A 19,819-nucleotide genomic window follows, 5' to 3' on the forward strand; every position below is an offset into this window, starting at 1 on the left:
AGCTACTGTAGATCTGTGAGAAAATCTGACGAATACAGAACGACAGCGAGTTTGTGTTCGAGTCTGCACTGTAGTGTACACGAGTCGGGTCTGTCTGCACGCTGTCACGCATGACTGGGATGAAAATGAAGCATGACTGGTGATTATCCATGTAATCAAACCACTGGTATCCCTACATGTAGCGTGGCTTGTATATGGAACTTCTTCGTCATTTAAACGTCTAAATAATCAAACACAAACATAATTAAAAAATATGTTGTGCCAACAAAAGCATTGAAGGTCGGTATAAGACAACCTTTATATGCATATGTATACTTAGTAAACAAGTAATTTAAGTCATTTCACATTTTCCCACAGTTTAGTGCCCTTAGTTTTTATCAAGAGAGGTCTGGAAAGTCAGTGAAGCCTACTTTACAAACAAACTGTGATTTAAGTGTGTTTAAAGAGTGAGAGAATTCCTTCGATCGGGAATTTGTTTCAAAACTCTCACAGTAGTTTATTAACCATAAAGTAATCTTCACACTACTAACTCCTCTTCTGTTTCGCCTGATGCGTAATAATGTAAAGCATGAACAGGACAGAATTTATGCTGCGAATATGTTTTGATAAACTCTGGAGTCCCGAAACTATGTGGGGTCCAGCAGGGCTGTAAAGAAACTCTGACATATTCAGCTCCACCCGGCTTCCTTTTCCTGTTTAGAGCTTCTCTGGATAATCTATTTTCTCTTCGCTCGATTCTGAACTCAGGATGTTTCCCATAAAATCGAACTTCGCTAAGCCTGGACTCTGTGCACGTGTGAGAAAAAATGCGTCTCACACATACGCACACTCCTGCAAATGAGAGATAGCAAACTGTCTGACTAATTTAAGACATGTTCCACTGCCCCACAAGCATCTCCTTCATACTTATTCACTGTCCTTGTAATCGCCTACCACGCTGCTCTCCTGTTTACGAAGGAAAGCTGAACACCAGTGGTGCAAGCAGCCAAGCGCACTGGAGCTTTCCTCATGCTTACAATGCACAAATGCAAAGGCTAATAAAACAATCACCAACACAAAGCCACATTTTTGTAAGGCCAACTTCAGAGGAAACAATACTTAAGCAAACAAAAGACCCACGTACTCTGCATCCACTCACATGTGAGCACACACGCACATGTCTGCCTATCAACGCGAACCCAACACCATACAAAGGCAGGGAGGTCACGAGATGTGTCTCTGAGGCGAGGCAAGCAGCTCAGTGGAAACCACTTGCCACCTCTGCTTCAATCTTTCAAGCTTCAATCTTTCTTGGCACATGAGACAAACACACACACACACACACACACACACACACACACACACACACACACACACACACACACACACACACACACACACACACACAGAGCTGTGACAGGGAAGCCCCACACATGGACTTCTCATCTGAGGCTGTGGCTTCCTGCTTCCAGCACAATGGGCTCTTCCCCCGATTGTTATAGCCGGGCACCTTCTATGTCAAAGCCGCTATTTTGGCAGTGGATGTGTTAGCCATATTTTCAAACCCTTATCACAGGCAGACATCTTCTCCTGGCCTGGACACCCACCTTCCTCTGGCGTGAAACAATCCCACTTGAGAGGTCAGTCACGTGTCTGCATTTCAGTCACGTGGCAGTAATTTATAGCAAGCTTAAAACCTTTCCTTGACTATCATGGCTGTATAAGTATAAGTGAAAAAGAGGGGGTAATTGGAAAAGCAGATGGTACTGCTTGGCTTCCAGGTACCGCAGCAGTGTGGGGCCAAAGATGTCTCCTACACGGTCACGCATCCTCTGCCAGCATCAGCCCCCGAATTCCATCACATGTTGAAATATATACTCAAACACCCTGGAATGAAACCCTCTCAAAGGGACGTATTTGAAACATCCTGTTAACATTACTCTCTCAAGAGCCTTCCTTCCTCCACCAGCAGACCTGGATAAAGAAAAAATTGTGCGCAATATTTATCTGCATGTAAGAAGCCGGGGCTGTAGCGGTGACTGCCAGCGCAATTCTTTTTTTTACACTCATAAGTCTGCAAGTTAAATTTTCCCACCAAAGGATGTGACCTCCATGTCCAGTTCAGAGCAAGAAAATAGAAACTGTCCCCGTGCAAGGTGAGAGGACATGTGTTGTCTTTGGACATGTGTTGTCCAAAGATATTTAAAATGAGATTAGATGCAATAAAATGCAATAAATGATAGCACAGGCATGCAACAGTCATTCCTAATGGGCTATTTTGATAATTATTGTGCCAGGGATTTGAAGTTTCCCCTTCAAGGTCATTCCAGGTGCAGCTCTGGACAACTTCCAAATTACTCCACAGAAGTCCTGTTTTTGTCCACTTGCTTGAGACCTCAAACTAATGCAGGGAGGTAATATGAACTTTTGTGTCAAAGTGACCGATCATCTCTTTGTGGATCACATTGATAATGAGTGGATATTCAGTGGCTAGGCCTGAAGGTGGCCATCAGACCAAGAGTAAGACCTCCAGCGTGCTGGAGCCAGCATTGTTTTTGACATGAATATGTCACAGTGGTGACCTACTGTACTCTATCTTCTAGAGCAGGGATGTCAAACTCATTTTATATCATGGCTCATGTATAGCTCACTTTGTACGTGAAGTGATCCAATGAAATTCCCCTTTCTGTCAGTCTAAAGAAGTTTAGCTACAAATTTAATCCTTGAGATATCTTAAAACAAGAAAAGGTTTAATTTCAACACTAAATCTCAGTTTTTCTGTATGATGAAGAAATGCTGCTGCAGTAAAAAAAAAAGAAATCAGTCAGGATGACTCTTTGGTACTACATTGTAAGAAATTACTGCAGACCCATAGTTAAAACAAAAAAACAACACAGTTTTTTTTTTATAGTAGATACTTTTAATTAATTCCTTCAGTGTATTATGAATGGCTGGGCTGTAAAACTTATTAAAATATGCAAAAAGGTCCAAACTTTATGACATTCTTCACATTTTTCCTAAATCATCCTCTGGGCCAAATTGGAGGCTTTTCCAGGCTGATTCTGGCCTCTGGGCCTTATGTTTGACACCACTGTTCTAGAGGCATCTGAGGGACAACGTTGTGTTCGAACATCTTGAACTGTGGTCACCAGAAGCCAGATTAGGCTCCCTGCAGCTTTTTTCTCTTCCACAAAGTGAAATTAAATTTGAAATGTCTGAAGACACTGGAGATGCAGGACTTCCAAGGAGAAATATAAAAGCAAAAGCTGTACAAAAGCAGTGCAGGGTGGTTTAAGGAGACTACCTTGGAGAGGCCTTTAGGCTTTGTGGTTCACACACTGATGTTAGGTAACCTAAATCTATGGATCTTGAAGAAGCACTTACTGAGTAATAAAAAAAACTCAACAAAAAATATGAAATGTGATTTTTTTTAAAATTGAACAGTGGTCCCTAAAACTCAAAACCCTTAACTTGGGTGATCCCCCTTTCACGATCTTCTCAGGCATGTCCAGACAGCCTCCAGCACAGATGCTATTTTTAGATCACTTCCACTTGACCTACATGTTGTGTGTTTTCCCCACAGTCATTAAATGTGTTCGCCGTTTTGCCTGACATTCACTGTAATGTCCTGAGGCATCTGGGGGAGAACATTCAGCAGAAACAGTCTGAATTCAGGTGCCTTTTCAAGATTCTCTTCCCTGACACTTGGTATATTTCAAAAGCATAGCTGGATTGCAGTGGCGGTCCTAGCCTGTTTGGCGCCCTGGGCAAACACCCCCTCTGCCCCCCCCCCCCCCCCCCACACACACACATGAAGAGAGAGACGAAGTATGCATTGTATGCAAACGTTGTATGCAAACGGCTACTAAACAGACATCATAATTCGTCATACAATGAGAACAGGACAAATCAACAATTGACACTGACTAATTAATATTATATTATTGTATATATTGTTTGGAGTTTAGTCTGTTACTGTTACTATTTTTACCATTTCTTCTTGGAGGAACTGTAACCCACATAATTTCCTTAAGGATTAAGAAAGTATCCTGATTCTTAATGTTTTAGGATACATGACCTGCCATTATCCAATGACACATCTGCTTACCTGTGTCTTTTGCTCGTTTCTCCTTGTAGGAGTCATAATTAAATGTATTGAATTTTAAGGATCGCTGGGTTTTCATTTGTTTGGTTGCTATGGTGATGTGTAATTGGAGTCACGAGGGTGCTAGCGGCGACATTAAGAGGGCGTTGTCAGTCTGTCTTTCACTGGTTTGATTTTGACAGAGCAGGGCTGGGTAGCCGTAGTTTTTGTTGACCGCAGCACAACGAGTTTCCCCTTGTTGCATTAGAGCCTGTGATGTTTTAAGAGTTTGAATCGCGAGCCGATCACATTGCTCTGTAAACTTTTCAAGCACTTTAATAAACAAGCAAGCAATTCCACCTCTGGCATTATTGCGTAAAGTTGACAGGCAAATAGGCAGGCTCAGTCCCCGGCCTCTAGCGACTGTGGAAGTCGCTACGCTCCTCCTCTTCTTTTCTCTTTTTTTAGAGTTTAAAAACGGGTTGTGTGTGAGACTTTAGATCAACAAAATATAAAATATACATTTTCAATTGTTATTGATCCCTTTACCCCTAGTCCTAAAGTGTATATTTATTTTCTTACTCTTCTTATATATAGTTTGTTTACTTGCACTGCTGTAACTGGAGCCTCGTCGTCTCGTCTCTCTATTTACTGGACTGTATGTAGCGGAGATGACAATAAAGTTTACTTTGACTTCAGCAGCAAGCTGGCGCACCGAGCGGTCTCGCGCTCACTTTTCGCGTATAGAATTTTGAAAAAACATCGGTCTGTATCATGATGTCTGGTGTTTTCGTGTTTGTTGGTTTGTTTGTAATTTGTTTTATTTTGCGAGTTGGTCATTTTTGCTGCTCCAGCCAGCCAGAGCATCCCCCGCCGCCCCGCCCTCTCCTCCCTGTGCCAAGCAAGCAGCAGGCGCACCTCGCAAACGGAGGGCGCCCTTACTCCCAGCAAATGGGCGATAGAAAACCAGTGCCATTCCCAATATGCGCTGGCATGATGTCGGGGCAGCATGAGAACGAGCCGTGATGCCGCCCCCACCATGATGCCGCCCCGGGCAACCGCCCGTGTCGCCCGTATCTAAAACCGCTACTGCTGGACTGGCCATCGGGCATACCGGGCATTTGCCCGGTGGGCCGCTGGCAATTTTTTGTTTTTATGGGCCGATCGATTTTTTTTTTTTTTTTTTTTTTTTTGGAAGTGTATAAATAATGAAAGGTGTTGGATTGGCCAATTGGTCATGATCGACTCTGGGCTGGACCAATTACAGCCGAGGAGGTCGGATACACCCTCCCTCTGGTTTAGCAATCTTATAGGCCATCCATCGGCTCTTTGTTACTTCGGAAACATGGCTTATACAATTTCCACGACGTAATCCGATAACAACCAATCTCTTTACCCGTCGGCTTCCCGTGGCTGTCATGCAACAGGTGTTGTGCCAAAAACTGATTTCCAATGTTTGCGTGTATTTTTTATGTGTAATATCTATGTTGGTAAATAGACTTCGGTGAACAGCGTTTACAAAGGGGCTATATATGGAATTAAAAAATTATCTGTTTTTTCAAGTATCTTTACAACTCTGTGTTATTACATTATAACCAATCCGGTCCTTTATCCCCACTTTAAATATTTTTACAGAACTATTTTGAATGTTAATTAGACTTTTTTTAACGGCATAAATAAAGGTTATATAAAAGTCACTGCCAAAAACTGATTGCGGCTTCTACCTTGTTACACTAATGTTGTTTGTAGCTCAATATGACTTTATGTCATCCATGAGGGATGCATTTGACATATGTTTCACATATTATAGCCCAACAAGTTACTTATAGCAATTTAAATACGAGCAATCAGTTTTTGGCAAATATCGGAAATCAGTTTTTGGCAGACAATCACTTTTTGGCACAACACCGGCTATTGCAGTTAATAATACAACAGTTTCTTGCCATTTTTTGTGTTTCTTTTTATCGCTGTGTAAGTGAGTTCAATTGAAAGCCTGCATGCGCTAGTACCGCTTGCCTCAAGTTCCCAGAATCCTTTGCGGTTTTACCCCTGAATGACGTCACATTTTTGGTGGGCCGGTCTCTAGTCAAAATGCCCGGGCCGATTTTTTGTCCCAGTCCAGCCCTGTTCAAAAGTGAATTAGTTTGACACACTGAAGGAGATATGGCGTGCACTACAGACCCACAAGTACACAGGAGAATAACAGGACTTCTGTGGAGTGATCTATAAATAGCAGCTGTTGTGGAAACTGTGCAGAGGTGCATGAGTAGGAGATCTTGAACAAGTGGTCAAATTTAGATCAGGGAAGGTTTTTGATTTTTCAAGGGCCAACATTTTTGATTAAACCTCATATTGATGAATAAGAACTTTTCGCTCGCTGCTAGCTTGCAGTTTCTCATTACAGAAATACTTAATTCAGTTCCCAGAACAGGCAGTACAGAGTGGGCCTGCTCTGACGTTGAAGTTATTACAGACAGATTAGGGCTGTGCGAAATGACCAAAATCTCATATCCCGATATAAGAATTCAATCTCTGACAGCTCGTCTCGTAGTGTTTCCAGCTGCGCATCATGTAGCTGGAGTCGAGTGTTTTAACAGATGCATGAAACTATACATTTTTAGACATAAGTTGTAACAGCCGCCGTTTTCTTTGTGAGTATTTATTACACGGCGTGCTGCGGGGAAAAGCCTGTTCTAACGTTTGAGTCTAAGGTTTATTTTTTAGCACCTGGCGGCTCTTTTTAAATTCTCATCCGTAAATAAGCTGCTCTTTCACGTGATTCAGTTTATTTTGAAAAGTTTCAACAGGATCTTGAGCTTTATTGTGAAAGGTTTATGTGGAATTTAAACAATCGGACACGCCATGCTGTTACCGTCGTTGTTGCTAACGACAACGCATAAAAACAGGCGCTTGTCCGTCTGTAGTGTGGTTATATTAAATATAAGAGAAAGAGAGAACTTTAAGAAATTAATATAGCCACTACAGTGACCATCAAAACGATGAAAAAATATTGCCGTAAACAGTTTATTTTACGACACCACGAAACAAACGATAGCATAAAATGAAACGATAGACGTTTTTATATCGTCATCCGATATATATCGTTATATCAAACAGCCCTAAGACAGATTGTGAAAAAATGCACTTCAATTGCATGGAAAGGTAAGAATAATTTGCAGCAGTGACTTTCAGAATGTATGCTTTTATCATCAGGGCAAATTAGATCACGCCCACGTTCCTCTATCAGGGAGCTAACACAACACCACTGAGTATAATGTTTGCTGGTTTAGCATACCTTTGCCTTTAGTCACACCACAACTTAAGGAAATCTGCTTATTTGCAAGCAGAAAAACACAAAAACTCTGGGAAGAGCAAACGAAATCTCATGTACCAAAGTTTTAACAGGCCGGGGAATTCCAAGTGCAAACGCAATATGGAGACAGATGGTGGGAATCAGTTGTACAATGATTTTGTTAAAAGGAGTGAAACAGTCCCGAGGGTGCGATTTTCATATAATATTAAACAGAAACATATTTTTCCAGATCTAGCTGAGATTTGGGGAATTCTGTGTCAGATGGAAAACATCATAGTGACATGTAGTTGGTAACCGTTTCCCCTAAACCTGGAAAGATGTGAAATATCTTCAAACACCTCATTACCTACAAGCTATAGCTACTGACCTTGACTCCTTACTATGTTTTCAACAACTTCTGTAATGTTTGAAGATGGAAATATTTCACCCCCAAAAATGTTTATTGCAAACTGTTTATTCAGTTTACTCGTCTGCAAAGAAAACATGGATATCGTCAAACTAAAATTAGCCGGCTGTAGCCCAGCATCTCTGCCTCGGAGAAAAAGCCTGACAATACACAGAGGAGCTGAGCCGTGTCACACGCTTCTAATCAAGCCCTGACCAAATCTGATAAAAGCGAAAGACAACGGGACCTTTTCATCACTCGATAAAATAACCTTTTATCTGAGTGCCTTGAGTTTGATATTAAAAAACTCAGAGAGCCGCCAAACATCTGACATCATGCGCCAGCTGAAGTCAAAAGAAACACACAGACACACACGCGTGCTGAACGCTTACACAAACAGTGTGCACATAGACTCAGCATCCCAAAGGTGCACTGTAAAAAAAATGAAAGTTGCAAAACGTTTTAAAAAGGTTTTTAAAAAGGGCAAATTAACCAATAATGAAAGTTTTTTTTAAAATTTACTCTGCTAAGTGATGATTTGGTGCTATTTATAACAGTTGCATTTAAGATTAAGTTAAGAAAATGTGATTCGTTAAATCGTTGTGTCTTATTCCAGAAGCTAATCAGGGACTGCTTGCTCTCACTGGGATTTGAACCCACGCTCTGATCTTTGAAAATGAACTCACCAACCGCCTTTATCGTCTAAACACATTCACTTTGTCTCAGCTCCCAGCTCAGCAGCTCTAGTTCCAGATAAATGCAGTGCAAACACAATGCGCAAAACTGCGTAAAAAAAATTCAACTTTTAATTTGGGTTTTTAAACAATGAAAGAAAAAATAAAGCAGACCGTGCAAGGTCTGGAGAAAGAAAATTAATATGTGTTATTGTGGAGTCTTCGCCCCTTGAGGCGACTGTTGTGATTTTTTTACAGGCTATACGTTGGCTCTGGAAAATCTGGGTGATGGTGTTCACTCGTAGGCGTGTTAAAGTGCGAAGATGCTTCCTTGCCTGTGTCAGCAGCCAGGTGCAGATCACTGGCTTTGCACATCTACATTTAGGAGTAGGACAGTAAGAATGATAGTTCCTTTCTTCGATCTCAAATTCTGGACTAAACATGGAAGTCCACAGAGGATCCACAGAATGGGGCCCCACTGACAAAGAATAAATGTGCAGATGCTGACATTCATGTCATGTCCAAAGTCAAGACCTCACACACGCAGAAATGATGAAACAGTGTTTAAAACTTTACCAGAGAACCACAAGCATAATTTTAAAAAGTGCTTCCTGCACCACTGAGTTTCATAGGCTTAAGATAAAATGACAGCTCTTAGGAAGTTGCTCTGCTTATAGTTAAACCTGATGAAACTTTATATTTGTTTTAGACAACTCAAAGCAGAGGCTGAGGTTTGTGGCTTTTAACCCAGATTTCGTAATAGCAGAGCAGCATTAGGAAGGGATCCCTTTACAGTCACTATTTACATGAGGAATAATCTGGTAGTAGAGCTGACTGTACACTGACTGCAGGTTTGGGAGTTTTCATGCCCCTCTGTGTGCATGATCTTATTGGGCCATAGCAGATTCAGACACTTGGAGTAGTAGTAGTAGTAGTAGTAGTAATAGCCTTGTGAAAAAGCTCTGGCTTTTTAATTTTTCATTCGAATACAGATAGTTTAGGCCTTTTAATGTATAACATGTAGATCCACTATGATTAAAATGTGCGGTATAGCATTTATCATTAAAGTAATGAATCAATTATGGGCTGCAGTGGTGGTGGTGATGGTGTATTCTTGATTAATTAAAAAGAAATGGACACAAAGTGACACATTTAAACCCATAAAGCTCATACTCAGCACCATCCTGCTTGCAGAGGTCATGGCCCCACTTCTCAATCCGGGGTCAAGAAAAGCATACCGTATGCCCATATTTTAATCCTATTCCTGTTTGTTTTGCAAAAGCAAAAATGTGGCTGTCCCAATTTAAACTTTTAAAATTGCAACACCAGTAATCCCACTGAAAATGCTCTTTGCCAAGATCCCTCCTACTGGAGAAACCCCCTGGTGCTGACACGCCCACTGTTCACACACCAAGGTCTGCGCGTTTCTGCTGCTTCAGACAGCAACTTCCAAGTCGAGAGACGCAATCAGCATGACGCTTATGCTTTAATTCTACAGATTGCACATGTCAAGTGAACTCTCATAATCAGAAATGAAAAGATCGCGTGAAATTTAAACTTACTGCGTGTACTTCTGAAGAGAGGATGGCAACGACGAGGCACAGAAGCAGCAGCCTGTTCACAATAATAATTTAAAAATTAATAAAAATAAAAAAACGCGTAAAAATCCTGATCAATGAATCATGTGGTAATCATGTGCTGCCTTCACGCTGTGCTTACCTCAGGTTTTTCTGTCCTCTCCCGTGTTGTTCTTGCATGGTCCCCACTCACGCGGACCGCAAACTCAAGTCCCACAGTTTCACGTGAACACGCTTTACAGCATGACTGTCCGACCTGAGGCACAGCGGAGACGCACGACGTTAATAACTCCGGTTAATCACGAGTGCATACATATGCGACTTTCTGTATCAATATTCATTCATTTTTAGCACTTTCACACTCAGTTCCAGTTTCGTAAAATGCGCTACTTACGGTCACTCCGGTGTCTGTGCGATGGTTAGACGAAGGAAAAAAGTTGGGTATCACGAGATGCCCAGGCTCCCCGTTTGAAAAGTTTAAGATCAGCTTTATGTTCCACGAAAACCTCCTAGAATATTCTTGCAAAAGCACAAATGTGTGCCGACTAGTCCCTCTGCTTACCGAAAAGAGTCGGAGTGTTTGTAAAAGCAAGGTGGAAACCCTTTGCATGAGCGAGGGTGGTCGTTTTGGGTGGGGGGTGTGGTGCATCACAAACAAGACCAAGTTACACTGATCAGATCCTCATAACGCCTCGGACAAAGATGCAGCAAAACGTGCTGTCCGTGTGCTGCCGATAGACTTTGAATTACCTGGAGGAAGAAGGCTGTTTTTGTGGGCACTCTGTACAACTTTTGCGCGCAAAGCTTCCAACGGCGCACAGCCACGATGCTGTTACCGTCCGGCTCGCTCTTAATGCTGGCGGCTCTCTACTTGTGTGTGGATCTGACAGGAGCTGAGGTGAGTGGAGGGAAAGTCTCCAACATTATTTTTGGTGAACGCACAGATTCTGTATCGTTTTTGTCTGATTAAGGATAAAGACCAGACTTTATTCATAAAGACCATGCGTCCCTGCGGTCTTCGGAGACCAACACAGTCATATCTCCAATTTGGACTGATTTGTAATACAGTCCATTTATTCTGTTTATCCATGTTACAAACATTTATTTTGTTCTTTCCTGACATTTTAAGTGTGCGGTGATTTAAAAAAAAAAAAAAATCAGAAATATACTTTTCGGGAGAGCTCCGTCACGGTCTGCTGTGAACATTTTGGAGTTGAGTTCCAACATCCTCTATGAGGAGGAGGGAAAGGGTGGAGCCAACTCCATCTGAAGAGTTGAAAACTCTGTCTCTCAGGGCGTGTGTTGCGTATGCACTCCAAAAAGATTATGGTACATTTACATAATCCATTTAAGACACATTGTAATGGTCTTGTGGTCTGATGTGGTGAAGTGTCACAGCCAACAACCAGAGACTAACTGTTCTTTCATAGGCATCAGATTGTCCGGGTTCCTTGTTATACTTTGAGTGAGGCACTCATTACAAGAGAATGTATTACGGGATACAAGTAATGACTATAAGAGCTGAATGATTCCATGAATGAAAGTGTGCAACTTTTTAAAGACAATAGCCTACATATTCCTCCCCTGTGTATAATCTACCTCAGATATTCTGTCATATAAATCCATCTTTGACATCAAAATGAAAGTTGGCCACTGTATGATGATGATGATGATGATGATTACATTATTATTATGATAATGATTTTTTTAGTTTGGGCGTCATAAAACATTTACTTAAAATGATACCGAGTCCAAATCTTATGCAGGTGATGTCATTTTTGTACTCTATGTAGAATCTTTTTGTTGTTGTTTTTTTACAGTAAATATATTTATACATTGTTTACATGGTTGGTGCATGGATGTTAATGGGACGCTGTATTTTAGAATTACATTGATTAAAACACTGCACAGTGTAAATTGGCAGCAATGATGATCTGACACATTGCAGTTGGTGTTTTCCTCACAATGGTGAACGTTGAGCTTTTTTGTATGACTTTACAAACAAGGCAGACTCAAGAAATCAGTAAGAACCTTTACATGAGCAACTTTTCAAAAAATATCAGTTCAAAGTAGATAATTAGTGAGTTTAACAGGCATAACAACACTGTACATCTCTATAAGTCTCCTCTAAGAATTTGTTTTTTGTATTTTAAAGTGTGCTGCAGTTTCTTGTAATTTTGTTGAACTACTACAGTTTCCGGCTTCTTTTGAGGCTTTATTTTTAAGCACAGCAGGTGTTTCCAGCAGAAATATTGATTACACTTGCAGCCGAGTGAGAGGAAACAAGGTGGACTTTTATTACATTTAAAGATGAGGAGGAAGAGGCTGTTAATCAGCTGGACCATGCCAAGTAGCTTAAATTTATCTTTTTTGTCAACTTGGGGGTCCTTTTTTAAATCTTTATTATTAGAAAATCTCTTTTACAGGGATGTCCTGGCCAAGATGAGAAGCAGTACAGTGTGAAAAGTGCAAAGGAAGCCAATTTATATACAAATGCAACAATGTATAAAATTATTCACATATCTTTTAGTCAGAACTGACAGATATAGGATTTTTAAGTCTGATTCCAGTATTTGGTGATTTACAAATCTGATATAATTTATTTCTCTGGTGTTTGTTATGTTTATTTATTTATTTATTTACTGTCCAGTTCTGCCCGCATGTGAACGGTCTATCAGAGTGCCCTCTGGTGAACAAACTGCACAACATCAGTACTTGTGAGCAAGGTCGAAGTGTGCTTCTCCCATCTCTTCTTTACCTTTATCTGCTGTTACAAATGATGCCAATAACAGATCATCTAATAGTTAATCACTCCACTGATAAATTGGCTGGACTCTAATTTTAGTTGTTATGGATTGTAACAGTAAGCCATCATCATGTCTCATAGACACAGTTAAGTATATTGCAAATTACAAATGCCAGCTAATAAATCCTTCCAGATATTATGGTGAAGATGTTATCTGCTTTGATGTCTTCAAGCTGTACTTTTTCAGTTCAGAAACGCCTACTCTAAGTTTCATATTGCCCATTATCTTTGTTGCTCTGACAAAAAAAACCCAAAGCACTTTGGTTTTGATGTTCCTTTCTCTAGATGTTTTATCACTAAAACAATCATTATTCACTTTATTAATCACGTTAATCTTCAGCCCTTCACTCAGAGTGACCTTTGATTCAGGGAGCTACGTGGGATAAAAGTGTATTACATTGCAAGCCAATATATCAAGTTAAACAAAACAGCGGAGTACACGTTTTATCCACTGCAAGCCTGGATTTGGAAGCACGAACCACAGGCTGAGACAGAACATCTGGACAGAGGCTGAGGAGGTGGATATCTGGCTGAACCAGTGAAATCGAAGCAGGTCAACACTGTGGATTTAATCATTTGAATATTTTCCCATCGCCCATGAGAGGTCGACAACAGGAAATTTGTTATAATTTCAGGACATTTATCCATCAAAAGCTGCAGAGCAGAGTGAACAGGAAGAGGATTTCCTGATCTGTTATCCAGAACAATAAAGCCAATGCCGACTTGACCTGCATTCTACCGACATATTTAACATACAGGGACTACCGACTTAAGCTTATTTACCATGTTTTCATCCAAATATCTCTATTTTCAATAGTTTCAAGTAAACATTTCAGTTGTATTTCTATGATGAAACTAATCTGGGTCACTCTGACCCCAATATAAAATAACCGAATTCAAAATACAACCAACCAATCAATCCGCAGACATAATCTTTCCAGCATGTCACTATCCAGCAGTGGATAAACCATGCGCTCCACTGTTTCGATCTGCTCTGGTGCATCCTCCCGGGATCCCGCCTGACTCTGTTCTGAGTCCCTCCTGATTGACAGAGCTCCTCACCCTATCTCTGAGGATGACCTCAGATGACTCATTTTTCCACTAGTATTGCATCTTATTTCTTTAGTCACTACCCACAGGTTGTGACCATAGGTGAGGGTAGGAAAGGAGATTGACCCATAAATTGACAGCTTCGCCCTCATGCCCAGCTTTTTCTTCATCACAACACAGCAGTACAGCATCCCAATTCTTGCTGCACTGACTTGTCTGTCAATGTCTGGCTCCCCTGTCCTCATTGGTGAACAAGAGCCTGAGATAATTAAACTCCTTCACTTGGGACAGCAACTTGCCTCTGACCCAGAGTGAGCACTCCACCCTGTTCCTGTTGAAGACCATGGTCTCACATTTATCTCCAAAGAGCAGAGACGTAATCTTTAGGCCACCAAAGTGGAAACCGTGTGCCACTTGACTGTGCCTGAAGAATCTTTCACAATAGGCTGTATACAAACAGGAAACAAGTAAAAACAGCTAAAGTTAAAAACACATCACAAGCTGTTAAAGCAAACAGTTTCCCACATGCTATGCTTGGGGCATGCTGGCATGTGACAGGAGGAGCAAACAGTTGGTACCCTGTGTTTCAGGACCAAAGGTAACAACTTTTACAAGCACATCTTCCAGCTGAGCATTGGACAGTCATAGTCTTCCTCACTCCGAGGAGGGTATTCAAGGGTTTGCAGTATAGAAGTATTAGCTCTCCTTTTCATATGCGACATGACCAGGGTGCACCCCAGCTGTCTCAGGTAGAGCCAGTGACTTTCCAATAGCTTCCAGTCTGGGAAGTTCTCCATCTGGATGGCAAATACAGCAATGGAGGCTTCGCTCTTTAAATGACTGACAGAGTACCCCTCCCCTCCTCTAATGCTGTGTGATCGCATGACAATAATGATCAGGAGGTGGCACAGGGTACTTTTAACTGGGATCCCCTGGGTCTCCAAACTATTTGCATTTTTAAAAAGTCCCAATCAAGGCAGAAATATAAAATGGTGTGACATCATTAGGAACAAACCGATGGATAAAGTCATAAAAAAATTGGAATTATAGAAGAAAAAGCCCTGTGAGATACGATCTGCACAGACCCTAGTCAATAGGAAGGTTTAAATATGTCAGCAAACATTTTAAAATGTATAGAAATTGGTGTTAATGGTGCCTTTGTTGATGCGTTTTTGTGTATGTAGCAGTTCTTTTTTTTTGTCTCCACAAATTAAGATATGAAATTAAGACAGTCTGAACTGAGAGTGGGTCACGATGACTTTAGAGAAGCTGCTATGACCATTCCTCTTGTGTGGATTGAGCAACAAGCTGATAGTTGGCTCTGTGCAGACCTTTACTTCTTTATTTTTGTAATGCATCATCTGCTTTGAGTAAGTTTCTCAATTGTTTAGCAACGCAAGAGTTTCTCTCCCTTGGCGGTCATTTAATCTGGTCAGAATGAGTCATTGCTAATTCCTAGGAGAGAATTAGGAAGAAGAGGGAGGGAGAGAAGCAGACTAGCAGATTCCTGGAGTGAGAGTTTGTGTGTGGGATGTTAGATGGAAGGTTTTCGGAAACACAGTAAGTGGTGGGAAAGTCATGGGTTCCACCTCCCAGCTTGGCTATGACGTGCCACGATGGGGTGAATCCCAACAAGGATCAACTCAGATCCGAGATGAATGACAGAAGCAACATTTACAGCTGCTAATTCTCATACTGCTGAGGAACTTTCTCCACTTTGAAAGCTAAGAATCCATATCAAGACTCAAATTGGGACTGCTGCTGCCCAAAGTGCAAGAAGGCTGCATGTAGTTTTGTCTAGGCAGTGGAACAACCTCCTTTCCCACAGACATGACAGCTGTCTCTGCTGCTGACTGACCACCAACCAAGCATTGTGCCCTGGGAAGGTACAACCTGCCTGACCCCCGGCATTAGCGTTGTAAAAATGCCTACATTTGGAAGATTTGCAGTCGTGTTAGTGTCTTCTTATTTTGACAGGCGTCACTGCGTAGCAAAGAAAATTCTCCCCTGACCTTCTTAGTCAAGTACTGTAGCAAATGGTGCCCCATTTTATGTGTGTGTGTGTTTCTCTCTGTGTGTGTGTGTTCCCTGTGCCATGTGAGTTGGGGATTTAAGAAGTTGGCTAAGCATGGAGAAGCCCTTTTCAATTCCCTGTGGTCCAAGCATCACCATTCTTTAAGATTTGTCACAGCTGGAGTTGACTTTTGGCACATAAAACATTTCTTTTGGTGTGTTTTTTTGTCCTATGCTAATACTTTCTGCACTTTAACTACTTAAGGATCACTATGTATGTTTTCCTTGAGACTGGTTACTTCCCTTAGGATTCCTGCTATGGCGAAAGTGCAATTAGCCATGTAAGTGTGAAATTGCTGAGTCATAAATGTCATCTGTGGTTTGGGCAGAGTGTAATGGATATATCTGTCTAACAGGGAGGTGCGAGGTGTTGAGCGATTGAGGTTAAGGGGAGGAGGTAACAAGGCTACGAGCCCCAGAAGTGGAAGAATGTGTCTCGGAGCCAGTGATGATACCCTGTAGCAAACAGTTTAGTCTCACTTGATATCCCTCGACCTGAACTTTCACCTACTGCTGCCAAATTGTCCAGTATTGGACAATGATGATGAGATCATTAGATTTATGGCTTTTTTCCTAGCCTGAACAAGTGTTGTATCCCATCCTTCAGCTGTTCATTTTTTGGCTCCAAAGGCTTCTGTCTTATCGCTCTTTTCCACTGGCATGGTGCTGGCGCCTAATCTAGAATTTATTTCTCTAATTTCCACAAAAATGACTCATGCTGGTGCCTAAAAGTTGGTACTGATTCAGCTGCAGCTCCCAAAGCTGGAACAACTGGTGGCAGTGGCTATTGTGGGGCTTTCTAGACAAAGTCCAACAGTGATTAGATGCAGTCTACAGATTCTGTCTGCCATGATTTTCTTCCAATGGAAATCCCCCAAACTTCCTCCATGTAAACCTATATAATGTTCTGCAGTAAAAGTGTGGTCTTTAAAGGCACCATTGCAAAGCTGTTTTTGCACCATTAACACTACTACCGCTTAGGTGGAAATGAGGTATTTGTATCTCTCTTTAGAGTAGGAAGAACAGATACAAGACTCAAGTCATTGCTGAGCATGAACAAATACTGCCCAGTAAAGATATGCTGGTGAAAACTAGAGTAGTGCTGTGGCAGTTTGTTAAATAGGAGCAATTCAGCAAGCAAAACAGACCCAACAGACCCTGGTGAAGACTTTGAGACAGTACGTGTTTGTCGTGGTCCTGAGTCTGATGACTTGGTGTCTTGTGTTTCTTTATTATGATCTTGTTTATTCTGATTGTGTTTTCCATTAAGATTTGCCATTTGCTAGGTTTCTGTTCTGTGTCTGCGCTGGTCTCTCTTTTCTGTGTTCCCTCTGTCTGCCCATGATGTTATTATGTCTGCTCACGAGTCTGCGTCTGTTAAGTTCTGTGTCTCGCCTGGATCTCCGTGTCTGTCATGTACTTCCTGTTTTACTTTGTAGGTCTGTGCCTTATGTTAGTGCGTTCAGCTTTGTGCGCTCCCTGTCTCGTCAGCCGTGTCTCCCAGCTGTTTCGTCTTAGCTCTGTTCACCTCTTGTATTTAGTGTCTGCGTCGTCCCCTGCTTGTTGTCACATCGTACCCTCACTTTTACTGTGTGTTCTGTTTGCCAGCCTGCCTACCTGTTTAGTTTGTTCTGTATTCCCAGTTTAGTTCGTTTTTTGTTCAGTTTCTTCCCAGCAATAAAGCTAAGTATTTTGAGTTAACTCCTGTTGGAGCACCTGTTGGAAAAGCCTTAGAGCCACGCTATACTTTCATATTGTTATACTGATAAAGATATGTTTTGTTTCAAGTAACGGGGCAGTGTTGAGTACTGATCTAATACCACTGTTAAATCAATAAACTGTAACCACCTATTGTCAGAAAGAGAGTGGGAATCAGTCTGTCAATTATTGGAGATCTTCACGCTCAACTTAACATTAATTTCTGAGCTTTATGTCATAGTAAATAAATACATCCACTAATATAAGTTCATTGAATTGGTATTGTTTAGTAAGTTGATAATATATAATATATAATAATAATATGTATATAATAATAATAATAATAATAATATTAAACTCAGTTTTTCAATTACCAGGCTACTGTGTACTTCCTCTTGTTCTGAGTGTGCCTTTTTTTAAAAAACTTTTTATGTTAGCATAAGTTAAGTTATGACACTGATCATTACGACAGTGAGAGCGGACAAGAAAAAGCATTGCTGTGTTTTTGAGTTTTGTCAACCCAGCTGTTCAGAGTTTGTGACTTTGGTGTAGCTAAACATAAAGAAAATAAAAGCCCTCTTAGCTACTGCTGATTTGCTCTTAGCCTCCATGCTACATTAGCTCTCTTGCTAGGAACTGGTGCTGCTGCTGACACGTAGTGTATTTGGTTAATTATTTAGAATCACCAGTTAAGCTAACATATATATCTATGGGAGGAATATATATATATATATATATATATATATATATATATATATATATATATATATATATATATATATATATGGGAGGAAGCTAGAGTACTCAAAGAAGAGCCACACTGGCATGGGAGGCACGTGCAGGTCCCACAGAGAAAGGCGCCGACTGGGGTTCAAACCAGGACCTTCTTGCTATAATGTTACAGGTTACACATGAAAATAATCACGTGCTTATTTTTAGTATAAATACACATCTATCAGCTTATCTGCTGTGTATGTTTTTAATGATCATCGTGTGCAGCAGATATATTTATAATAAAACCTTCTTGCGTTACCTCACTGAACAAGACTCCAATTTCTGAAAGGATATGTTTGTTCTTATAAAAAAATCCTTCCAAATCAAATAAAGATCCCATCAGACCTGACTCACACGAACAGTTCGTTTTATACCAGTGTGCAGAACTGAGTGTTCCTGAGCCTCTTTAATGTCAGCAATGGTAAAAAGTTGCAGATAACAGATACGGTTTTGACAAAATATTTTAGTTTTGATTTTGATTGGTAGCGTTTTCTACATCAGTTGCTCCCGGATTTGGGACAACATGTTATTTTCTTTATCCACCCAATCTTGAGTTTCATCGTTAAATCAATTACCACTAAGCCCCTTGTGGTAAAACCTGCCAAAACAGTCCAATCATAGAAATTGGCTGAGACATGCAACAGCTGGTTAGGATCGTGGTACAGATTGTCGTTTACTCTCTGATAACCTAACTTTCCCTCTCCAGAGGGATATAAGGGATTTAGGGCTTCTCTTGGTGCTTAAGTATCAGTCAATAAATCCTTTTACGAATTGCCTGTCACAGTTAACTCAAATACTTGTTTTTCCTCCTTTCATCTTTTACAACTTCACCTGAAATTTCTTTATTAGTTGTTCAATATTCAGATTTAATACTGCTTTATACTGCTTGAACATGATGGGTGTTAAATATCTCCTTAATATGAAAGATAAGCAACACTGGAAACATTAAAAAATATATATTGTCTTAATTTATTTTTATTAAAAACTTTTTAAATCGATTTCAAGTTGAAGTTATTATTATGTTTTAAAACATCTTTTTGTTAGTTTCATATAATTTAAAAACATTTTTTTAAATCTTATTATTTTGTAAACTGGCAAGCATACCTAAAACACCTCTTGTCAGTATGTAGGCATTCTTTGATACTGCATCATATTGCTGTGGTTAAGTGTTTTGATGCCATGCCCAATGAAAATCCCCAGCAGAGGCCTCTGCTGAGAGCTGCAAATAAGAGTTAGGAACGATAGCAAAAGAACACGAAAACAGCAGCTTGTATGGTGGGTGGGGTAACTGATTTACTGAGTGATGGCAATCTAGCCCAGCATCTCAGTGCAGATGAGAGAGGCACATGGCTCATATTTGTCTCATTATAAGTTATGACAATAAAGGTTCAGGAGGGATTGACAGA

The 19,819-nt window shown here is 40.7% G+C and overlaps 2 protein-coding genes across 2 annotated transcripts in view; one reads left to right on the forward strand and one right to left on the reverse strand.

The window, feature by feature from the left end:
• The window catches only part of col4a2 (collagen, type IV, alpha 2), a 63,683-nt gene extending 53,091 nt beyond the window's left edge, over window positions 1–10,592 (reverse strand). Inside the window, 3 exon segments of the mRNA XM_085135138.1 lie at window positions 9,998–10,049; window positions 10,155–10,268; window positions 10,407–10,592. Of these exon segments, the coding sequence (XP_084991264.1) occupies window positions 9,998–10,049; window positions 10,155–10,192 (90 nt within the window). The 5' untranslated portion in view covers window positions 10,193–10,268; window positions 10,407–10,592.
• A 106-nt stretch (window positions 10,593–10,698) lies between these two features.
• col4a1 (collagen, type IV, alpha 1) overlaps window positions 10,699–19,819 on the forward strand; it is a 47,108-nt gene continuing 37,987 nt past the window's right edge. Inside the window, exon 1 of the mRNA XM_085135136.1 lies at window positions 10,699–10,910. Coding sequence (XP_084991262.1) covers window positions 10,839–10,910 — 72 coding nt within the window. The 5' untranslated portion in view covers window positions 10,699–10,838. The remainder of the gene's footprint in view (window positions 10,911–19,819) is intronic.

Source organism: Neolamprologus multifasciatus, chromosome 16, assembly GCF_963576455.1.
Source record: "Neolamprologus multifasciatus chromosome 16, fNeoMul1.2, whole genome shotgun sequence".
NCBI lineage: Eukaryota > Metazoa > Chordata > Actinopteri > Cichliformes > Cichlidae > Neolamprologus > Neolamprologus multifasciatus.